The 25,244-nt window shown below is 34.7% G+C and overlaps 1 protein-coding gene across 1 annotated transcript in view; it reads right to left on the bottom strand.

Annotated features, from left to right (window-relative positions):
* The window catches only part of CAH9 (Carbonic anhydrase 9), a 66,162-nt gene extending 59,070 nt beyond the window's left edge, over nt 1-7,092 (bottom strand). The window contains exon 1 of the mRNA XM_089632454.1: nt 6,742-7,092. Within this exon, the coding sequence (XP_089488580.1) occupies nt 6,742-6,796 (55 nt within the window). The 5' untranslated portion in view covers nt 6,797-7,092. The remainder of the gene's footprint in view (nt 1-6,741) is intronic.
* Between the last annotated feature and the right edge of the window lie 18,152 nt (nt 7,093-25,244).

Genomic DNA, 25,244 nt, shown 5'->3' with positions numbered 1-25,244 from the left:
TTACAGTTACCGTTACCTTTTTATTTTCTGTGTCTTGTTTTATTTCATGTTTCGATTAAATTTATCAGTAGATGCTTCTTCTCCAATAATTAATTTGTCAATATTCGTTGAATAATCAAAATAAATTTTATTTACGCAAGCCGGATTCAAATCCGCGACCTCCAATCAGGACCCAAAGTTGTCGGTTTTATAATGTTGTCTTTCTTTTTAAACGAAATAGTAAAACAAAATAAACTGTTTCAAACCGGTACACTTAAATGTGTGAATTTATATCGGTACGTCTCAGTATATAAATAAATGCACCAGTGCAGTAACGCGCCACCTTGAAAAGTACATATACCCGGCGCCCTGGGTGACTACATTTACTGCTGACGACGCCAATGGCCTAGATACTTGGCTTTTTAGCTAATCCTTCACGGTACCACGCACAGAAAGCTCTGTTGCCGAAACAAATATGTTTTAAAACATTAAAGCCACTGAACAATCTATTCGTAGAAGCATGATACTCGTAAGAAAACGGTTATCGCCAATTTACATAAAACCTCTCGACCCTCAGATCTCAGAAAAGTCCCTGAACTTGATTAACTGTCCAAGATATAATATTTTTTTTATATTTGAAAAGATGTAAGAAAAAACAAAAATTACTTTGGGCAAACGGACAGACCGATAACACACGTATATCGTTGTTTTCTCTTCGGTGATTAAAACTAACGATAACAAAAATCAACCCGTAAAAACATATTTTACATTTATTTAACGTTGAAAAATGCTTTGAATAAAATCAAACAATAATATTCGCAGGTAGTCGTATAATAATGAGTGTAAAAATTCAATGGCTTCATGTTTAAGAGGAAGCTACAAGCCAAAAATGTGTATATCGTAGGTAATAGGCATTAAAATCGCTTGACAAACGGAGTCTAAAAACGTTCGATTTCAATCATAAAACTGGTTTTTATTTATTTTGTAAATAATTTTATAAGAAAGCCAAAAAGTTAATCAAGTGAAACTGTCACAGATAATCTTGGCTATAATACTGTATTTTTTTAAAGTTGTTTCCATTATGCATTCATACATTTCTACTGAAAAAATTTTTTTTTTAGTAGTTTGCATTTATATTTTTTTGAGTAATTTATTTATTTATTTGTAATCTAATCAAGCGAAGCGATAGGAAAACCTTCAATTTATCTAAAACATATTTTTAGGTATAATAATGTACACCAATTCGTTGTAAAGATTAATCAAAATAGTGATTTGGCATTAAGCTTCGCCTTAAAAGCTCTGTTGTTTTAAAAGTTAAATATGAGTGAAACTGCCTATGGGCAGTTACAGTGTGATTTTTTCATTAACTTATTGACGTGTTACAATAAGGTAAATATTTATTTTCGTGATCATTTCATTACCTAGGATCCGTGTTCAATCGTATTAATCGTGGGATTGTATCAGTCAACACATGACCCAGTGTTGTTAACCATTATTACCAATAGTTCAATTAGTGTATGCATTTTTTTTTGCTAACCGCACAATAAATGTGCTCTAGTATTTGCTAAAACAATTCAAACGTTTCAGTCATGAATCATTTCTTTAAAAACACGTTTTTTGGTAGCGAGACGTAGTGGCATTTCCTATTTCGTTATTAGTTATTAGCAGAGAAGTGCTTTATTTCAAATAAATCCATTTCAAATGGAAATGCAAAATGCAAAATGGGTATTTTCCATTTTGCATTTTAAATGCTTTTTTAAAAACCATTTTGCATTTTGCATTTTAAATGCTTTTCTCAATGCATTTTCCATTTTAAATGCTTTTTGCAACATTCTTCCTACTATCTCCACTCATCTTTTTTTCATAAGACCCAAATATCAGTCGGTCCTCAACCTCGCTTTGAGAGATAATTTACATTTGTCAAGTTGCTCCCTGGTAGGAGCCCTGGCAATTGAGTGATACCATTACAAAAAAATACTGATTCAAATACTGAACATGGGGCCATGACGCTGTAATATTAAATGTTAGATAGCAGTTTCTATGTTTTTACGTTGGCAACATTAGTCCCGCGCAAATATTTTGTGGTTTCATAATCTGTAGTCGTGGTGTTTTTGGATTTACCATCATGTAATATGTTTTTGTTCTACATTGTTGTCCATTATTAAATGACAAAATTGTTTAAAAATTCTATAATTATTTTAATTGTTTGACCTTAGAAACCATTTTGCATTTTCAATGCATTTTGAAAATAGGTATTTTGCATTTTGCATTTGAAATGCTTTTCTAAAACCCATTTTGCATTTTGCATTTTCAAATGGAAAAGTTTTGACCCATTTCCATTTTGCATTTCAAATGGTTTTGGGTACCCATTTTGCACATCTCTGGTTATTAGGTAGTTTTAGTTGGTAGAGTTTCCAGTAATAATTCCTAATTTTAGTGGAATTTTTATTTTTTTATTAATAAAAAAAGATACACGAATTACATTACATAATATAAAACAGTTTTTAATTACATAATATAAGTATTTGATGTACCCCCATAAATAAGCAAGGCTTGTGTATTTTAAATGTAATAATGTGCTAATGAAATTTAAATAACTATTTGTTGTTATGGGGGTAATTCGCCGTATTCCGTGTTTTCAAGGAAATTAGTGCAGTTCGAGTAACTTAATATTACTTTTCATTGAGGTAAAGAGTAGAGTTTGAATAACTATTAAATTAGTTTTATTCAGAAAATAAGTCAAATTTAAGATAATCAACTGATTTTCAGTAACTATTCCGTATCATTTAGGTTATTAGTGTTTCGTATGTTTGCGTTCGCAAAACTCGAAAAGTAGTCGACCGATATCGCTGAAAATTTCAAATATTATTCTCATTAGTGCCAGGAGTGTTTATAGAGTGGTTTAAATAGTAGAAGAAGTCGAGGACGCCCGGGGAATACTTAAAGTAATATCTCTGCTCCGGAGTAGAATTAAAGTTGATGTAATGTAGGTTTTAACAGTAACATTATGGTATATACAGTAGTGAATGAAGGAAGAAGTCGGAAACGCCCGAGAGAGACATTAGCAATAGAAAAGCATTGCGTGATCCACTAGTTAAATTATAACTTTTATGCTCATAGATTTATGAAGGTTTTAGTTGAAATCGTAATTTCCAAAAAAGAAAGCCGTTTATTGGTCTATATCCCACTAAAATGATACGAATGGCGGTCTCTGTAGATATGAAATTTGCACAGATTTTTCTATCCGGAATGTTGACGTCAACGCCACTATTTTCTGAGTTCTGAAGATTTTATATATATTTTAATCTGTCAACAAATAGAACGATTCAATATTTTTCAAGAATTGTTCAATAAAGCTTTATCTCCTGCGACACTGTTTGCACTAATATTGAGCCAAATGTTTGTGCAAACATTCAAATAAGGGCGTGGCTGGACACATTGTTGTATGCAGACACAATGTTTGGTTTAATGTTTTTGCAAACAGTGTCGCAGGAGACACGCCAAAATATGTTATTCTCATGTTGTTGATAAAACAAACAGAAACGCGACATTGAAAGATCAAAATATACAGGGTGTATCGGCAAGTACCCGACAAACTTTAACCAGCTATTCCTCAGCACATTTGGAGTAAAAAATGTTATGGGCGCTTTGCTGTCCGGTAACATTTTTTTCCATTAAAAACAAAAAATAAATAAAAAATCCACACTCCGTCCCTGTCATTTGCATTGTTTCTCGTGTTCAACAGCTGTTATTAGCAAGTGTGTCAAAAAGTGTCCTCGCTCTTTCGTACACACTAAATAATAATAGTTTAAAATGAGACGAATGGTGCCGTGCCATTTCGTTGTGATTGTAAAAGCGCTCCAACGTAGGTACGTACGTACATTATTCAACGAAACTCGAACAAAATATTGCCAGACGGGTTTTCAAACTTTGACAAAGGATAAAACATTGGTGACATGTGGTGAAAATATGAATAGTAAATTTTTTATTAAAAAAAAATGTTACCGGACAGCAAAGTGCCCATAACATTCTTTACTCCAAAACTGCTAAGGAATAGCTGGTTGAAGTTTGTCGGTTACTTTCCGATACACTCTGTATAGATCATAATAAAACTGATACATGTATATATAAACTGAAATACATATCTCTTACCTTTCACTTTGTAATCTCAATGAGTCTGAATTTGTTAGGGTTTAGTGATGTTTGCAAAACTTTTCAATTGCAAAATTTTTTTACAAAAACAATTCTTTAAAAATAAAGTGTTTTCCAGTGAAGTGTCCTAACCCCAGGTATACAAGTTAATATTTAGAGAGCAATGGAGATAATATTTTATTAACTTCTCTCTTGTCGGTTTTCAGTAGCTATATATTTTAGAATACCTAGAGTAGGTACTAACCCCAGTTAATAATGGAGATAATATTGTATTATTTGCTCGTCTCTTAGCTCGGTTTCCAGAAGTTATTAAGTCACTAAAGCCGCCCTAGATTTGTGATGTTTGTTGACTAAAGAAGTAAGCTAGCTTAATCTAGGTTATACGAGTATTATATTCGACAAGGTATTTTCTGAGAGACAAGTAGTTATCAGTTTAGCATGTCGGATGACAGCGAGGTTTTCCAAAGTATGACATCCGTGGAAGAGTGGTAAAATGCTTGGCTAATTTAACTTTGCCAATTTATAATTTGAGTTATTATACATAATGCAGTCTGTATTATGTAGATATATATGCATATCGTTCTAGTTCCGTTCAACTCTCACTATCAGATCGGAATAATTCATTATTATTTCAATTAAGCAGAATAGTAAGGTCCGAAGCGATAAGACGTAGACTAAACATGTGCTTAAGAATTCGATTAATTATGAGCTATAAGTACACACTATACAATTTATAAATACAAAGTTACAAGGGAGATTGAATTGGCAGTTGGTAACACCCCAGAAGATTTGAATACAGAAAAAACCGCTCTGTAAAATTTACAGTAGAGATACTAGGGTCCAATTTATTTTTCTCATAATTAAAAAAAAAAATAATATCATTTTATCATTTTTTACAATCAGTTATCATTTGATGTAATAATTATTATTTCAAACAGTCATTTAGCGGATTCGAAGGCAACATCGTTTTACAAAAATATTAGTACCTACTCACAACGTTTAATCAAATAAATTACGTCTAAATAAATCACTGAAGTTTACCATAATAAATAGAATAAAACACACTAACCTTGTTTTACGCGATTATTAATCATTATAAGATGCCAACGAACAATCAGTAGAAACAAATTTATCGAATTTTGTTATATAAATAAATTCACACCATCGCATCTACAAATGCAGTTCTAACAATCATCCCATATCTTTCTTATAATAAATTATATAGTAATTATTAAAAAATTCTTATGTTTTTCTAGAGAATAAACAAAATAAAAAATAAGCTAAATTATAGCGCATTTTACGATACAAATAGAAATACAAACCCTCGATATTTAGGCATTCACAAAGTTCTCTGTCACCATGCAAATCTCTAATACGTTTGTCATATTCATAGATGTTTAATTCAAGTTTTTACAAAAAAATATAATTATTTAAACTGGTTCTGTCATTTATTGTAATATAATATGAAATTTCCTCCAAGGTTCGACGTATATTGTATAAAATGGCACGTAATATTTCTCAGTACGATATTGCACAATCTATAATTTATTTATGGTAGAGTCAATCTTGATTATTATATTGCTAATGACGATAGAGATCTATAGATTGGAAATTGATATTAAGATCACTATTTTTGGCAATATAACTAGATAAATTAATCTTGATAAGTTGTTCTGGTAAACAAGCTAATCTACTTTGAAGCTTTCTTGTACGTTCGCCATTTCAACAAATGCCATTTATTCATTGCAGTTTGTTAAACGTGTACCGGGATTTGACTTATATTCGAATATATTTGAATATATTCTGCTCTTCAACGTAAAGGTGTTCTGATTAGGTTCAATTAAAGTAGTGAAATTATGTAGTGGATAATTCATTTATAATATAAAAGGGTCATTTGCAGTTCGTATATTGTGATACGTATCAGTTTGAAGGAAAAAAACTTTCAAAAATTAGTGACTAACTTGTAAATGAAAAGTGTGTTTTTTCACGGATTAACATCGACATACAAAAGAAATTAAATATACACCGTTTCACATTAATTATTGTGTAAAGCAAAAAGCAATAGAACTGAGTCCAATGTGTTAAAATTAACTGTAAGTCATTTTAAATGATGTTGAGAATTCTACTTTATTATTTAAAGTAATTAAATAACACAGTTTACAGGGTATTATAACAATTGAATGTTGAATATCACTCACAATGAGTTGTGTTAACGTCATGCAAATAATAAATATAATCGCTGGTATATTTTATCCGATGTCATAAACGAAATTAATATTTTACGCCATTTTAAAAATTGCTTATGCAAAAGAAACACAAAGATCTGCTAATTAGTGCTGTTATATTAATATTATACGTTTTGTCTGTCTGAAAAATATTTATTAAGAGTGTTGGTTTTCTTAGTAAAATATGCGTTGATTTTTTAGATGCTTCATGTGAAATGTGAGTTTTATAATTGATCGGGATTGCTATGTAGCAAGAAAAAATAATAATAAGCTATAGTTTTATTTTTACGTAAATTTAGTAAGAAATGATTTTTTTGGACGGTTTTAGTTCTGTTAAAATAAAATGTTACCTAATTAAATAAATAATAAATATTAAAAATCTTACCTTCAATTAATGACGCCGCAATGAAAAATAAAACACACAACGAATTGAAATACATTATTACAATAGTTTTACCATAAAACAGGTATTCTTCAAAAGTTTATATAATTACTAAATCAATTTAGAAACCGAAGCAAGCTTATAAAATTCAATCACTTTTATAAAAATAGCAAAAACGCCAATTTTTTTTTTCAATAAGCCAAGGGAAATTTTTTCAGTTTTTTTTCAGGAATTTCAGAAGGTTATGTTAGGATGAGTTGATGTATATTCCGTTGAACTTTCCACTTATTTCACGGTTGAATGCGCAACGTTTTTCCTTCCGAACCCTCAAGCGGTTGCTAAGTAATTGCGTACCTGGCGGGAGGTGGGACTGTTTGACCAACACTCGATGCTAGAGGCGGGCTCTGACACTGTGAATCAACTTTGCCTCACTGAGCTGGTGATCGTTGAATAGTGGAGCGAATCGCGCAAAGTACACCAGTGGAGCACGGCTTCATTATTAGTTGAACGTTACGCGATTTCAATATTTTTGCTCTAACGTTTGAAACGAAAAGGATGGTGGGTACTTAAATCGGAATCGTTTTAAAAAGCTTAAATTAGGTGAGATTCTGATACTAGTACCACTTAACCTAACCTCACCAAAACTAACCTAACCTATTTTTACAACTAACCTAAAAGTTTCTAGTTGTTCGGTGATACAACTTTCAATTCTTCACACTTACCTCTGCAGGAGGCCAAAAAATGAACTAACTAATGGAGAATAATATTTTTTCGTGAATATATATTTTGCATATCATTGCTTATGTTTGTTGGAGATGATTGCTCTATCGACTTAGACTGAGCTATCGCAGTATCCTTGGGAAAATTGTACAATGTTTCTTGTTTTATCTGTTAAATGCAATGCTTGAAGCGAGGTAAGGTCTTTTTGGCAGTAAAATATGTATTTTAAATTACTATAAATCATGATGAAAATGACGTTCGAAATAACTTACCTGTTTTTTGTAAATTGTACCGACTTAGCAGATAATGTGTTGACATATTAAAAAAATATATCTACGAAGTTTTCCTAGGATAGTTACTTATATTCGGAGAAATGTTTTTTCTCTCTCTCTCTCTAATGTTATTAAAAAAATATATTATTTAAAATTCGAAAATATTCTTGAGTTTTATTATATTTTCCAGATAAATAAGCTAGAAAATATAATAAAAATAAGTTATGTGAAAAAGTAAGTTCCATTTGAAAATCGAAATCATGACATTTGACATTTTATTTTCACAGATAATAACAAGAAGCTGATATAATAAATAGGGTTTTCCAATAAGAGGTGTTGTGTGTTTAATTCCGGTCATAAAATGATTGTTTATGGCCGTAATTGGATGTTATTGATCTGGACAACGTTTACTTTCAACAAGACGGCGCTACGTGCCACACAAGCAACGAAACCATTGATATTTTACGGGAAAAGTTTCCGGACCGTATTATCTCTCGAAGAGGTGATCACAATTGGCCACAGAGATCTTGTGATTTAACACCTTGCGACTTCTTCCTTTGGGGCCACGTGAAAAAGAAGGTCTACGCCAACAGCCCAGCGTCGATTCAAGACCTCAAAGATGTAATTCGTGAGGCCATCGAGGACATAAGGCAGCCACTTTGCGATTTGGTTATGGAAAATTTTATTAAAAGGATATGGTCCTGTAGGCGTGGTCGTGGTGGTCATTTGACTGATGTTATTTTTCACTATTAACGGCATACTTCTATATACTTCTCTTTATAATAAAATAAACGTTTGATCATTTATATTAAAAAATGTGCATTTTTCTTTGAATATCAAAATAACACCTCTTATTGGAAAACCCTATATAATAGGGGCATTTTTAAGGTTCAATGGACAATAATAAAAACGAAGCAAGTGCGGTGAGAAAGTAGCAAATCCACGGTGGATTTCTTGTTTTTATTTTGAGTACTGTGCAAGAATTCCAAAGGTTTTAAGTCTAGAGAAAGGAGTAGAAAATGGGGATTTTTTGGAAATACCTAACTTTTCAGATTTGGTCACCAAGCACGCCTGAAGCCATTTACACCAAGATTTAGATTTGGAATATCGTTATTTTACCAGTGCGATACTGAGAGTATGTACCACTATAATACATGAATGATATAAATCTAAACATGAGACGTCTATTAATAAATAATGGCGTATGTATTATAAAAAATGGTTTTATTGATTGATGGATCGTTGCTCTCAAAACAAGTTTTGTAATTTACATGATTGTCAACCGAAGGGAAAGAATCAATTTAAAGTTCTCTTCAATTCTAATTGATTGTAGACGGTCTATTATATTCGCACTAATATTAATTATATTGGATGAATATTCGAGATGTTCATCGGCCATTGAAATGTGTCATACGTTGCGTATATTATTTGGACAAATTGTTTATGAACAAATTGTATGATCATGTGAGAAATGTGGAGATTCGCAAATAATGCAAAGCTGATGTAAGGTAAGCGTAATGAGTATAGGATTAAGAAAGGGACGCTTAGGTGGTTTAGGCATGTAGAACGAATGAACGAAGAAAAGAGTGTAAGAAGAATATATGACGCCTGAGGAAGACATGTTACGATCTATTGAGCCAGATTCTTGAGTTGGGTCTCGTCAAGAGTCGAAATAACAGAAGAGTATGTATGACACGATGTATTAATGTGAATGAGGCAAGGAGTGTGTGCTATGGTCGAGTTGTTTGGCATTGCGTTCTCTCTGCCTACCCCTGCGCAAAACGGAGTGATGGTTAGTTAGTTAGTTACAAAATTACTGTGCCGGTGGTCAAAATAGGAACTTTCGAATGAGTTCCATGTTGTGTTATAAATATAATTTCCCTCGAGGCCTACGTCATCTTTGGGCATGCAGAGTGAATGGTCTTTTTGAGGAGAGGGAGGAGTGATCATGGGTGTTGAAGATACCCACATTGTAGGAGGGAGGAAACACAGATACTGGCAAATCGTTCCACAGCCGAGTTGTTGAACTCAAGAACTATTTGTAGAAATAGTCGTAGCCTACGCGGATACATCTGTAGGTACCTAAATATATAGCAGTTTTTTTTGGTTTGGCGCTGGCGTCATAAAAAACGCATAGGTTTTGGTTTATATTTTCTTAAGTCAACACATTTTTTTCAGCTAACAATGTACCTAATTTCCATCATGAGGTGTACATCTGTGAAATATCTTTTCGGCTGTCTGAAATAAGATAAGCCGCCATATTGTTGGTTGTATATTTTTTATGTTTATTTTCTAGGTCAACGCAACTATCATCAGCTCGCGATGTTATTCACACCATAACTTTGATAATACGTCCATTATTTGCAAACAAGGCAAGTAAGAAAACTCGGTAAGGCCGGGTAGAAACTAGTAACTACTATTTGGGGAGGTTGTGGTTGAGGTGAAATCCCACAAATCCCATATAGATATAGTAAGTATTGGTGTAGGTACTTACGTTGGTATAAAAAATAACAGTGTGTTTATAAAGAGTAGACCATTCTTTATTCTACAGGGTAGAATTTAATTATTATAAGAATATTACAAATAGGTAAGTAAAAATGTACCAAAAAATATTACTAAACGTAGATTAAAGATAGAACCTACCTAGTAAAAATAGAATAAAACAATGTTAATATCCACCCCAACTTTTGAATGTGGTGCATTAACCCTTGGAATGCCACCCTCCCGCCACCTTGTACTCCTTAGTGTGCCCGGGGTATGATGCCAATCGCCCGCCGTACGCCGGCCGACACTTAATACGGGTTTTTTCATAGAATTTGAACAATTCATCATATTTCAAAGTTGATTTTCAAGTTCTGTGAAGGTTCTATCCAAGTTCTGTTACTATTTAAGTTTTGTGAAACAACTGGTCAATAATGATATAACAATAGAACATGAATAGAACCTTCACAGAACTTGAAAATCAACTTTGAAATTTAATTAATGGTTCAAATTCCGTGAAACCACTGGTCTTTACTGTTTTTCGCAAAATTAGTTTTTTTTTAATTGTACCGTCTTACTGGATATATTTTTTAATGTATTAATAAAAATGTATACATCATTCTAATCATTTCACCAGGATAGCTACATATATTCAAAGACATCATTTTTCTCTCTAATATTATAAATAAATATATAATAAATATTTTTAGGTTTTATTATATTTTATATAAATTAAATAAGTGATCTTCATAATAAAAACTAAATTATACGAGGCTATCCTGTGAATATAACCGGTAAATTGTAAAAATTCAAAGATGAAATTAATATATTTGCACGCGACGAAACAAGAGTCCAGAATACTATCACGATACTTTATTTCATTGCCAGACAAATAAAAAAATATTTTAGTATGCCATTATGTTACATAATACAATAAAACTCGGGGAAACTGCTAGCAAATCCACGGTGGATTCATCGGCACACTATGGGTACAAATTTCAGAAATCCACGATGGACCTCTTGTCACACTTCAGAGTGGAAGATACTCTCAGTATCGCCCTGGTGTAAGACCACCATTCAGAATTGAAACGTTGCTTGAAATGGCTTTAGCCGTGTTTGGTGACCAGATCTGAATAGCCAGGTACTTCCCCACCTTCCTCTTCCCCATCTCCCTCCCCTCCCCAATACCCTCAGCCTCACAACATACCCCAATTGGGGATGCCATAGTCTCACTGGCTCCAGACGGGAGCAGTTGGGACTCTTGTGCGGTAATACTGTAAAAAAAAAAAAAAAAAACACTAAGGGTTAAGAAACATCATTAAAACTAAAGCATAGATATAAAAGTTTTGTATGAGTATAAAATATAACGAAAACTACACAATTATTACTTTGTCTGTATCCATTATGTTTTTGGACAAATTATATTAAAATCTGATATTTAAGTAAAAGAGATTAAATTAAAATAACAAAAAGTTGAATCCTCATCGGATGTCGGATAGTAACTAATAGAACTACACACTGGTATGCCAAAAATATTGCATTATTTTTGCTTTCATCGTCTGGTGTGAACCGGTCATTATTGTTTGAAACTGCCAAAAAAATATGCTTGGCGGCAAATGCAGCGAGCGATTTTCCGAGACCATTTCTGTTGCATGACCTGAAATTCCAATTTCTTTACAAATAATAAACATGCATAATATTAAATGTATTCTGGATTTCATAACATGCGTGTCCAATAGATAAATTACAATATTAATGTAAGTACGTCAGTGACCGAATGAAATATATCTAGTAAATCTCCATAATAATGAAAGTAAATTCGATACCATTTGTAAGTCTATATCTGAATAATATCTGAAGTGTGTAGTTATGTAAAATAATAATTATTAAAACTACTTATAAGTATATAAGTAGTTTTAAGCCATTCTAGGGCCTCAGGCGTCTCCATGTGAAACTCTTCAATCCCGCAGGGGAATTAATGTAGCGGGCATTAGTTGACCATATGTATCAATTTTCTTAGGCCAGGAGACCTATCGGTCTTTGGCCCCTTAAATAGCGGCATAGTTTGTAGTTAGAGGCCCACTTAATTTGGTATTCGCTTAACTAATTTTTATTATATAGTTGCTTTTAGTAAATATTATTTTCAGTTATTGTATTTTTTTAATGTGATTTTTAATTTGTTCAAAATTTCAACCAATTTTTTTTAGTTATAATATTCCGGTGGTTGCTATCTAACGAAGTTTCCACTTTTTATCAAGGTATTTCAGGTCATGAAAAGTAAAGAAATGAAAGAAAAAAAACACTAAATTAAAAGTAATAAAAACGACAAACATCTTACTATTATTACAAGACATATGCCCGAATTACGACACCACACGTTTAAAAATAAGAATATAATATAAATATTCCGTAAGCAATTATTTTTCGGAAGTAAAATTTCCAATAATCCGAGATCTCCGAAAAGTGTAGATTATCAAGATAAGTTTTCACATAAATCCTCATCAAGAAAATATTAAACGTTTTCAAAAATGATGAGAATATTCCATACCAATCCTACCTGCGCGTTGCGTTAAAAAAATATAAATAATTACTCTAATGTTTAAATAAGCCCGGAGAATTTCATTAATATTCAAACCAATTTATAACACCTAATTTTAAAAAAACCCAAAATGCAAAACCAAGTCATAAAAAATACAATAATCTTCCAGCTGATATTCGGTGCCTTAATGACCAATTCAAACAAATAAACAAAATTACACTGCTTACTAACGTAAATATTGATAGAAGAAAAATAAATCTAACGTACCAACCAACATAAGAATCGTGGCTCCCTTGGCAGTCACTACAGCTCCTCTTTTACATTATACTTTTCTGAAAAGGTATACCTAAAAAAGTAAAATATTTTATACATGACTTAATACTTAACCTAGAATGCCCTTATTTTTAATATAATTTAATGTAACTCGTATTTATATTACAGAGAAAATAACAAAAATTTTAATGGTGCGGATCGGAAAGAATGTGTGTAAATAAATCACCAAAACCTCCTAGATCACAAGGCCGGGACACTCATTCAAAGCCGCTTCCTAACTTGTATGAGATTCTGCAAAATAATTCGTTTTAATTTTTTTATTCAATTTATTCTTATTTATTAAACCATTTTTAAATGTTTTAGTTTTTTTTCCATTATTTCTGGCTTTCACCCTTCAAGGGTGTTCTTGGCCATCATTTAAAATTATTGAGAAATGAAAGGTGAATTTAAATATTAATTTTATTTAAATAGGCAAATTTCAAAATTATAATGAAAATTGGAGTCGAGTTCAGACTTAGAAGAGATGAGATGTTGAATGGAGGGGAGGCAATTTTAGATAAGGCTTGATAGAAGAGAGGATATTTGTTTAGAGAGGGACAACCAAAAAATATGTGATCTAAAGTTCCCACTTCTAGACCACAGAATGTACAATCTGGGGAGTCAACAACGTGAATTTTAAAAAGATGGGAAGGAACGGAACAATGTCCGATCCTCATTCGAATGAGTGAAGAAATTTCTTTTTTGGAAAAATGAGGAAATTGCTGAAACCACGGTTTTGATGGAATAGTCCTTTGTATTGAGGCATAGCAGGCTCCCTTGGATTGACTAGCAATGTGCCAATACTCCGACCAAACATTGCGGATCTATCTTTGATGATGGAAAAAATGTCAGATAGGGGAATGTGGTTTACGAGGTCAACAACAGGGTTGGACGCTCCTTGTTTTGCCAAGGCATCCGCAATATCATTACCCATGACACCAACATGTCCAGGAATCCAAATCAGAGTTACAGTTTTACCAGAGCTTTGAATGGAGGCTATCATCTCTCGAATAAGGCATACAAAGTGATCATCAGGATGAAGAAGAGGACTGGATTTAAGTTTTTGGAGAGAACTGAGAGAGTTGGAGAGAACGAGGGAATGTTCAAAATTATTTTTGATTATATATTTGAGAGATTCTATTATTGCAATACACTCGGCTGAAAATGTTGAAAATTGATTTGAAATTGAATTAAATATTCTGTCATTAGAATTATTGTGGTAAACGTTAATACCTATACCACAGTTAGGAGAGTCGGGAGATTTGGATCCATCAGTAAATAAAAGAGAAAAGTTGGGCCATTTAGATGAAATAATGTCATTGAACATATTATTGACAGTTCGGGCCGGGAGATTGGAATGACTTTTAAGGATTCCGATCTCTTCTATTATTGTTGGGGATAGGGTGACGTGACTATATTTTAATTTGTATAAGGGAAGTAGATCATTTTGGATGATGTGGAGCTCTGAGAGAGACTTAAAATTTTTACAGATGTCAGAAAGAGGTTTAGTTGAAGCTCTGATTGTAGATGAATGGGTTGAGTCAATGAACAACGAGACGCTGGGGATAACCTGATGACATTTAGAATTTAAACATTTAAGAACAAATTTGTCAGCAAATAGTTGACGCCTTAAATAAAGAGGAGGATCAGAACATTCTACTTGAAGGGAATTGATGGGTGATGATTGCATCGCTCCAGTTATAATTCCCAAAGATTTAGATTGAATTTTGTCTAATTTATCAAGTACATTTTTTGAGGCAGTACTAAAAAGTGGGCAGGCATAGTCAAGATGGCTTCGAATAAGTGCGTTGTAAAGCAACTTAATGCAAGTAGGGTGAGCTCACCACCAAACGCCAGATAATGATCTGATGATATTTATATTTTTTTCGCATTTAGTAACTAAATTATTAATATGGGAAGACCATTTAAGTTTCCTATCAAATGTTACTCCCAAAAATTTTACTTCAGAAGCGTTGGGGATTGGAGAATTTTTAAATAAAATTTGAACGGGGGGGTTTTTATGGCGGTTTGAGAAGGTGACACACTGAGTCTTTTGGATTGAAAGTTCAAAACCATTTAACGTGAGCCATGTGCAAAGGGCAGGCATGGCTTCGTTAAGATATTTGACGGCGAGAGGGATGATTTTGGATGATAAGAAGAAAGCTATGTCATCTGCGAACTCAATAACTTTTATTTTTGGGGGAATAGTGACATGCATATCATATGTGTATATATTATACAGTAAGGGGGACAATACATCGCCTTGTGGTAAACCCTTCCAAATAGACCTACTTTGAGGAGAAATATCTGGAAGTTCAATGAAAATTTTTCTATCTAGAAATAGATTAATAATAGATTGTACAAACATGGGGGGAAGGCCAAGGCCTAGAAGTTTTTTTTTAAGGATTGGGATGGAAACATTGTCAAAGGCGCCTTCTATATCTATAAAGACGGCAAGACAAACTTCCTGTTTAGAAATTGATAAATTAATATCAGTGCTGATGATGGCAAGGTTATCCTGAGTGGATTTTTTTTCCTAAATCCAAATTGAGATGGAGAGAGAAGCTGTTTACTCTCAACAAAAAATTCTAATTGGTTTTTAATGAATTTTTCATAAAGTTTACTGAGGGTGGATGAAAGAGCGATTGGCCTGTAGTTGGATCCAGAATTTGGTGATTTGTTTGTTTTTAAAATAGGGATGATTATTTGACAACTCCAGTCATCAGGCATTATACCAGTCTGGAAGATTTTATTTAAGATGCTTAAGAAGTGGTTTAGAACATTATCATTACTATTTTTGATTATGCTGTAAGGTATACCATCTCTGCCTGGAGATGAGTCCTTGACTGTTGATAAACAATTTTTTAGCTCAATTAAGGTGAATGGAGAGTCTACCCAATGATTAGACATAGGAGTATTATAGATGGGCGTTATTTCATCTAAGTTAGGTACAGAAGAAGGAGCAATTTTGTCCAAGAATTCATCTATCCATTTAGAATGAGACGCTCGAGGAGATGGTGAACTGAAGGAGGAACGAAATCTTCGGATCATAGACCAAACTTCCGAAATTGGAGTGTTCGGAGATACTGAACCGCAGAAGTTGTACCATCCGGATCTTTTTTTTGACCTCAATACCCTTTTGGCATTGGATTCAGCGTTTTTGTATTTAAGATAGTTCTCCATAGTCATATTGTAACGATAGGAAAGAGATTTAGCTTTCCGAATTCTTACTACTTTGGAACATTCCTCATCCCACCAGGGAGTTGGAGGGAGTTTTTTGAGAGATTTAGTTTTAGGGGGAGGATTTGATTTATTTATTGCAGTTATGAGCATTGATTTGAAGTTATTATAATCATCGTTGACGGAAAATGTATCGGTGGCGGGTAAATTGAGTAGGAACTGGTCCATATGAGAGTTAAATTCATCCCATTTGGTGTGTTTTGTTTTAATCTTTGTCGAAATATGAGACTTGTCTGATTGGAAAGAAGTTTGATAAGTAATGGTGATCGGGAAATGATCACTGGAGCAAGGGTCGGGGGACACCACCCACGAGGTGAGAGAAGCTAGACTAGTAGAGCATATCGAGAGATCCACTGCACTGGGGTTTGTGCTGGGGCGTGAGATCCTAGTAGGAGATCCGTCATTCAAAAGGAAAAGGTTGGATTGATCTAGGAAATCCATCACACTTCGAACATCTCGGTCGGAGAAAGCAGAACCCCAGACGGGGGAATGGGCATTAAAATCGCCTAAAATAAAGAAAGGAGGGCTTAGTTGACTTACAATTTGCAACCAAATTTGTTTATTGAAGTGGGCTGTTGGGGGAAGATAGACTGAAATAAAGGATGTATCCTTTATTTTAGCTGCAACCATTTGGAAGTCAGCATTGGGGGTTTGATATTATTTATTGGGGAAAATGATATTGATTTTTTAATAAAAAGGGCAGCACCGCCGCCCGTACCTTCTGGGCGGTCGTCGCAGAGACAGGAATACCCTCCCACATTAAAGTGGGTGGATGGAGTAAACCAAGTCTCCGAGATAGCAGCCAAAGAAATAAAGTTGGAATTTAATAGGTTAAGGAGATCAGATTTGTTAGAAATAGCACTTCGGCTATTCCACTGAAGTATTCTGACATCCTGAAGAGTCATTTTGAATAAATGATTTTAATGTGGAAATAATAGTAGCAGCGTTGGACGGTAGATTAGTTTGAGAAGAAATGAGGTCAATTAGAAGCATAATAAGAGTTTGGATAAATGAAGAATTGTCTTGGGAGAGTTTTTCAGAAAGTTTATGAGAGTTCATTGAGGAGGGATTATAATTATTTGCACACCCATTTGTGGCATTTGAAAGAGATGAACCATTGGGATTTAAGAGCAGTGAGTTGTGTTGTTGCTGATCGTATCCAGGAGCCGGTTTAGAGATAGCATTTTTGTATGTGAATTTAGTTGAACGAGAAGAAGTTTTTGTAGAGGAGGGAAGAGGGTTGGATGAGGAGTTGCTGGATAAAGCCTCAGCAAATGATTTTTTGACAGGCGGGAATAGTTTAGAAGCCTGCAGAAAAGACAAGTTCTGAGAGGCCATAGAAATTTTGATTTTTTTTTGGCGAGATTGTTCTGGGCAAGAAGTGTTGATGGCTGTATGTGAGCCTGAGCAGTTAAAACATTTAGGTGAGGAGGAAGAAGGACATTGGTCAGCTGCATGGTTTTCTCCACATTTAAAACATCTGGGTTGAGATCTGCATGCAGCTTTTGTATGACCAAAACGGCAGCAATTGAAGCATTGAGTGGTGGGATAAGTATACATTTCAACTGGTAATGAGTTGAAGAATAAATATATATGGGAGGGAAGAGATTGACCTTCAGAGGTGATAACGACAGATTGGGAGGGCTTCCAAGAAATTATACCCTCAGAGGAGTCCTTGTAATTTAGCCTCCTGGCTTTTATGGGATTGCCAATGTGTTGGGGGGTTGAAATTGAAGACAGAATTTCTGCGATGGACAGATCGGTCGAGATACCTCTGACCAGGCCCATGCGAGTGACATTGAAAGTAGGGATATATGCCTTGAACTTTGAATTAGATGAAATGAAGATATTTTTGATGAAACTGTTGGCAGCTGACCCTGAGAGGAATTCGACGGAGATTCGGAAGCGACCCTCGGCTTTTACACCTCCAGGCTTGATTGAAAGATTCTTGCTATTTGATAGGAATTTGCCAAATTCAAGAGGGTGGATGGTTTCCCTTGCTCAGTTTTTTGGGCGTATACTATGAATGGGCCACGGGAATGAGGAGAATAAAAGTTTATTGGAGGAAGTTGAGAAAGTGCTGGTGGGGACTGTGAAGTCGAAGGCGAGTCAAGTTTTATTGGGGAAGAAGGAGTAAATTTCCTTTTTTTGGTAGAAGTTAAAATGACAGAATCACTGTCAGAAATTTCTACATTTTCCCCATCTGGGGGGTCCGGAGAGGGATCTGGAGGCTTTGTAGGGGGTCCAGGAGGGAAATCTTCCTCCATTATTCACAACAGTAAACAACTACAACAATAGTATGGAAAATGACAGAAGTAAAAAAGTTTATAAATATCTGGAAATCAGCAGCGAAAAGTGACTCCTGGAAGATCAGGAGGGAGAAGAAACCTCAAGGCACAACACACTACACTTTTTTTTGCCAGAAAGCAAAAAAGAATGGTATAAAATTATTTTTAGATAGAGCAAAACAAAACAACTGATGACAGCCAAATATTATTGTTGCAATCAATGTTTTAGTTATTTTAAAAAAATACATATAACTATGTTTTTGGAGGTTTCCATACAAGTTAGGAGGCTGATCTGATTCAATGTCCCGACCTTGTGATCTAGGACGTTTTGATGTCACTCGCTAAAATCATTTTACAATAATGAGGAGATTACAAATTATTATACAATAATGAGGAGATTTCAAATTATTATACAATAATGAGGAAAAACGAATAGGTTCCTCCGTTTTCTCAAAATGCCGAAATCCAAAATTACACTTCCTATGGGAGGAAAGCTTTTAGGAAACAGATACTCAATCAATGACTTCACCGTATCAAATCATGAAAGAGATACGACATATGATTAACAGATACAGAAAATGAAGACATTAAAATACATTATTTCTTAAGAAATTTCTCTAAAAAAATATCTGAGTATTTTATTTGGTTGTCAATTTAATAAAATCAGATAAAAACTTTTATATTTCAGAAATGACTTATCGGTAAAGGCAAAACAGATTTCTGTTTTAATTATTAATTATTTAAATATAAAATAATGTGTCACAACTCACAGTAGTTAGAAGAAAACAAAACAAAAAAAAGAAGGGTACAGAAAATGTAAGAAGTCATATATAATGTCGTTATAAATAAACAATATAATGTTACAATGACATTTTAGATTAATTGAGTTTTTAATAATTGAATTTTTAATATTTTTCATAAACATATGTTGTGCTTATTCATACTGAGGCGCCCATTTTACAATTTTATATGATACAAAATATATGTGTAAATAAAATGGTTGTACTGAAATTAATTTAAATATTGCTGTTAGTTACATCCAGAACGTAATCACTTGATTAATTCATTTACTTGGAGAAAACAGACAACAGGGCGAGTATTATTTATCCGTTAACATTTAGTTGTGTTTGATATTGTGCTGAGAAAAATGAAAAATTCACACTCCCCTCCCCCCTCCAAGGATTCTAAAAAATATTGTGAGGAATCCAACACTGAGCAAATGGAGAATAATACCCTGTACAAATCCATTCAGAAATCTAGGGAAATTTCGGTGCGAAATTTAGGGAAATAAAAATTTCGGGCCACTGTTTCGGTCCCAATTCACGCTGTACAAGGTTTTAGCTCTTTTTCGGGAGACGTCTAGCTTTATTTTTAAAATTAAGTTGGCAACACTGGTGTCAATAGGCTCCTCCACAAGTACACTTCGGAGCGGCGGTACCACGCGCCACTCCAGGCTACCGCGCAGAAAAGTAAAGTCCGAATGTAAGGTAACGGTTTCAGCAGTATACATGTGGGGGACCATAATGTCCCAGCATTTTATATGATTTCAGGACCCGGCAAAGTAGTAGTAGGTAGGTATATATTCATAACAATTGATTCAAAACTTTCAGAAACAATAATAGCCGTCACGGGACCCCTGGCAGATGTGAAATATCGAAACAGATTTTTATTGAAGGAAATGAAAAAGAAAGTAAACAAGTCTTTATATTTTTGATAACAAATCAATTATTTTACTATCATTAAAATATATGCACAAAGAAATATATTTCAAATTAAAAATCCATCATAATCATTTAAAATATATCCATTACCAATTTTAGTGAGAACAGAAACAAATATACGCTTCTGGGGGCCGGGAAAAGCCGACAAGTCACGAGGCCAGCCGAATGAAGCATCGTCCCGTCTTGCCACGCTTGCTACGCAAGAGTCGGTTTTACCCCCCTACGAGCGCCAAAAATTGTTTCACATCAAAAACTCAACATTAATGCTCAACGTGAGCATCATTTTAATTTTCAATGACTTCACGCTTAACCACTCGGTTAAACAAAATGATGGTATCAATTTCGTAACTCTATATTTCAAACTTCGAACTAGTGACAAATACGAAGTAAATTATATTAGATAATTCTTACAATAAAGTTAATAAATACGGTTTATAACTGTTCAATATGACCCCCTTGGCAGCACGGCCAACATCTAATCGGTTGCTGAACTCGTTCCGATCGTTTGAAATAGAGTTATGAAATTCAGTCCATCATTTTGAATAATTCTATGCAAATATATTATTATGTTCGCAGAGGTTCCCTCATTGGCTCATTCGTTATTAAATATTTAACTCTGATGAGACCTTTGAATAATCACCAATTTGCCGGGAAACTATTGGCGGTTTATCTTGATTTTTAATCGGCTAAATCAGAGAAACATTTTATATTTTAAGCCAGAACAGCGATAACCGTGTCGAGAAAGAAAAAAGTAAAAAATTTAAACAATTTTTACTGTCCATTCAAGTCTTTCGCGCCAAGCTAACCTTCCCTTTCCAGATGACGTTTTAGTGAATGTTATTTGAAGCTTAGGTAGGAACTTCTTGTTTTAATATTTCCTAAGTAAGCCGGTTCTTGTGTATAGGAAAGGAGTGCTCGTTTATATAGAAACAAATATTTTATGTACAGTGAAAACAAATTTAAACTAATGAAGGGTAAGTGTAAAGAATAGAGTTGGGCGAAAAAGTCTAAAATCGCGTTCTAAATAAAGAAAATTTACTAATGTTTCTGGCTTTCACCCTTCAAGGTGTTCTAGGCCATCATTTCAAATTATGGAGTGGCGGAAGGTGAATTTATATAATGTGAGAATGTGTCTTAGAAGAGATGAGATGTTGAATGGAGGGAAGGCAATTTTAGACAAGACTTAATAGAAGAGAGGATATTTGTTTAGAGAGGGACAACCGAAAATATGTGATCTAAAGTTCCCACTTCTAGACCTTTTTTTTTTTTATAGTGAATACCTCACAAGAGTCCCAACTGCTCCCTTCTGGAGCCAGTGAGACTATGGCATCCCCAATTGGGGGATGTTGTGAGGCTGAAGGTAAGTGGGGAAGGGAAAGAGGAAGGTGGGGAAGTACCTGGCTATTCAGATCTAGTCACTAAACACGGCTAAAGCCATTTGGAGCAACGTTTCAATTCTGAATGGTGGTTTTACACCAGGGCGATACTGGTAGTATCTTCCACTCTGGAACGTGCCGCAAATATACTATATATTATTTTAATTAATTAATTGTGAAATAACACAAATTAATCAAATAAAATTTATTTGCGCACGCCGGGTTCGAACCCGCGACCTTCGGAATGGCAGTCCAATGCGTTACCACTGGACTATGCCGGCCGTCATAGCATTTAGTCTACATGCCTAAACCACCTAAGCGTCCCTTTCTTAATCTTACTCATTACGCTTACCTTACATCAGCATTGCATTATTTGCGAATCTCCGCATTTCTCACATGATCATACAATTTGTCTAAATAATATACGCAATGTATGACACATTTTAATGGCCGATGAACATCTCGAATATTAATCCAAAACGAATTCGCTCTACATGCCCAAACCATCTAAGCGTCCCTTTCTTGATCTTACTCATTACGCTTACATCAGCCTTGAACTCTTTGCGGATCTCCACATTTCTCACACGATCATACATGGTTTTACCACACATACGTACATATTAATAATAGAAGATGCCCGACTAAAGAAGAAACAGCTCGCAGAAATTGTTGGAGTATCAGATACAACCATTTTCAAAATTCTTCACGACCATCTTGGCATGACTAAAGTCAGCGCAAGATGGGTGCCGAGAATGCTCACGCCGTGCCGCCTCAAAAACAACAGCGCGTGGAGTGTTCTCGTGCATTCTCGGACCTCTGTAGGGAATACAAAGATGGAGTGTTGGCTCAAATTGTTACTGGTGATGAAACTTGGGTTCATCATTATAAACCTGAGTCTAAACAGGACTCTATGCAGTGGCACAAGAAAGGCGCACCACCACCCAAGAAGTTTAGAAAGGTGTCACAATCGGCTGGGAAAATCGTGGCGACAGTCTTTTGGGACTCCTGTTGATCCAATACAAAGATAAAGGTTTTTCCATAACCGGAGTTTACTATGCTTCAATTTTGGAGCAATTAAAGGAAGCCATCAAGGAGAAAAGAAAAGGAAAATTGACCAAAGGTGTCCTCCTTCTGCACGACAACGCGCCTGTTAACAAGAGCCGTGTTGCGATGGCTGCCAGAAGATGGGCTTCGAAATTTTGCCACATCTACCCTACAGTTCTGACCTGGCTCCCAGTGATTATTACCTTTTTCCTTTTTTTATTAACTTAAAAAAGAACTTCGTGGGAAAAAGAAGTGAAGGATGCAGTTTCGGCGTATTTTGTAGACAAAGACAAAATCTTTTTTTTAGGGTTACATAAGTTAATTGAAAGATCCGAAAATGTATTAGGGTAGCTGGTGAATATATTGAAAAGGAAAAATAAATTTGGATTTTTATTTCCACTCCTTACCCCCCATTCCGCGAACTTAAAAACGTTCCCTTGTATTTCTAAAAGTTTAAGTACGAAGTATTATTTAACCTTTAACTATTTATTTATTTATTAATCTTAAGTTAGCTCACATCTTCGTGTGTGCTAATAGTTTTATAAACATGTACATTGTTTGGCAAACATAATCTTTCTTTAAATATTTCACTAAAGTCACAAAAAAAGAAACATTAATAATTGAGATATACATATTTTCTTAATTCATATGTGTACCTACTTATTACCATATATACCATGTATAACCATAATTATAATAATACCTACATATAATGCTGTATACTTCTTTTGCCAACCATTTTCATAAAGCTGCTTGCGGCGTCAGTCTTACAAGTGAGTACCCGGTACGGGCGCTCGCCGCTAAATGAATCGGGCGACCGCTTCGGCCGCTCTTACCTCACCGCGTCGCCATGGGCCACGGACCTATTACGCCCAGCGTTGCACAAACTTAAAGAAGAGGCTACGAATTATCATCGACTCGTGGGATTACAACAGCTCCTTGGTCTTGTGATATCATCCCTGGCCGGCGCCCCCCACGCGCCTCGGCCCTGCGACATCTTCGCCGGCCTGCATCTCCCGCGCTGTGAGCTCATTCGCGCTCGCATCATCTGCGGACCAGGTCAACCCTACCCTCGGCTCTCTTACTTCACACTGGAGCACCAGGAAGACTCAGCGTCATTCCTAGTGCTGAACACCACCTAAAAGTCCGGTCTCCACAAACGCGGTGTCGAGCCACCGAATTCATCGGCTCGACCACTCCACCCACCACCATCATATCCGTTTACATCTGGTGTCGATCTTCGACCTGGGGAATACGCCGCTGACTACATCAACTGACGCGGTATCGATCTTCGGCCCGGGAAATTCACCATCGACTACATCCACCAACTGCGTGAGCATCGGTCGGGAGTCATCTTTCTCTACTACACTGACTCAATAAACGCTATGACCTCACAACCTTTTTCATTCATCTCCTTACCACATACCCAAAGTTTAAGCAGAATAAACAAATTGAGTTGTTATCCATAAAATAAGTTTAGTATAATTTATATAATAAGCCATCACTCATCCAGACATCAAGGGCTTCGTGAGTGAGATATCAAGCGAAGTTATGTTGGTATGAAACACTTACTTATTTTTTTTACTTATGGGCAGTTATTTATCTTTTTTACTTCTACCATCATGTAGAATCACCTCCCGAAGTTACCGCACTTTACCCCCCGGACACCCTATATTATTGATATTATGTATAGATATTTTCCTACTAAATAAGCGTTCTTCACAATAAAAATAAGTCTTATAAAGCTTTCCTGAAAATAAATACAGTGGAAATCGAAACTGCAACTTTTGAGATGGAATTTTGCTCCGCGCATTTTTCGCAGATAAAATAAACATATTTGCACTGACGAAACGACAAGCTAAACTAATATTCAGATAATAATGATTATATGCCAAGCGAATAAAAAAAATTGTATGCTAGGAGCATTTAAGGTTCAAAATACCACAATGTCAAAAAACTGCAGTCAGCTTGTAGGAATCCATGGTGGGTGTATCGGCACACTAAGGGTTAATAAAACTCCCACCTTCTTATTTATATCTATATATATTATCATATATTTACAGATTTTAGTTTTGCTTTAATATTCAGTGTGGTATGCGGTCTTGGGTTATTGTTGCAATTTGATTCTTTAGAATTTGGCTATCAGAAGAAGCATCTGAATATCTAATATTCCCCTGGTGAAATCTTAATCTGTAGTCTGTAGATAAAGCGATATAATAATAAATTGTTATTAGGAACACAAGCAATTACCCATATATTTCACTAGGCCACGTAGAAAAAATCTATCATGGGTGACTAAAATATTAATGAGAAGTGAACTGTCTGTCGTTGTCTGTCTAAGACAGGGGCGGACCAACAATGTATTATTTTATTGATTAGTATCCACCATTCAGTTTTTTTAAGGCGATGCCATACGTAGTAATGCAAAATCATGTGTTTTTGGTTTGAAAATTTGGTCGCCTAGAAATGTTTCAGATGCTTTAATTAAATACTGCGAGTAGAATACCTCTTGG

This window comes from Hesperophylax consimilis, chromosome 6, assembly GCF_061612785.1.
Source record: "Hesperophylax consimilis isolate HC1 chromosome 6, BYU_Hcon_1.0, whole genome shotgun sequence".
Classification (NCBI taxonomy): domain Eukaryota; kingdom Metazoa; phylum Arthropoda; class Insecta; order Trichoptera; family Limnephilidae; genus Hesperophylax; species Hesperophylax consimilis.
Note: the sequence above shows the minus strand (reverse complement) of the source record. Positions and strands in the feature narration are given on the sequence as shown.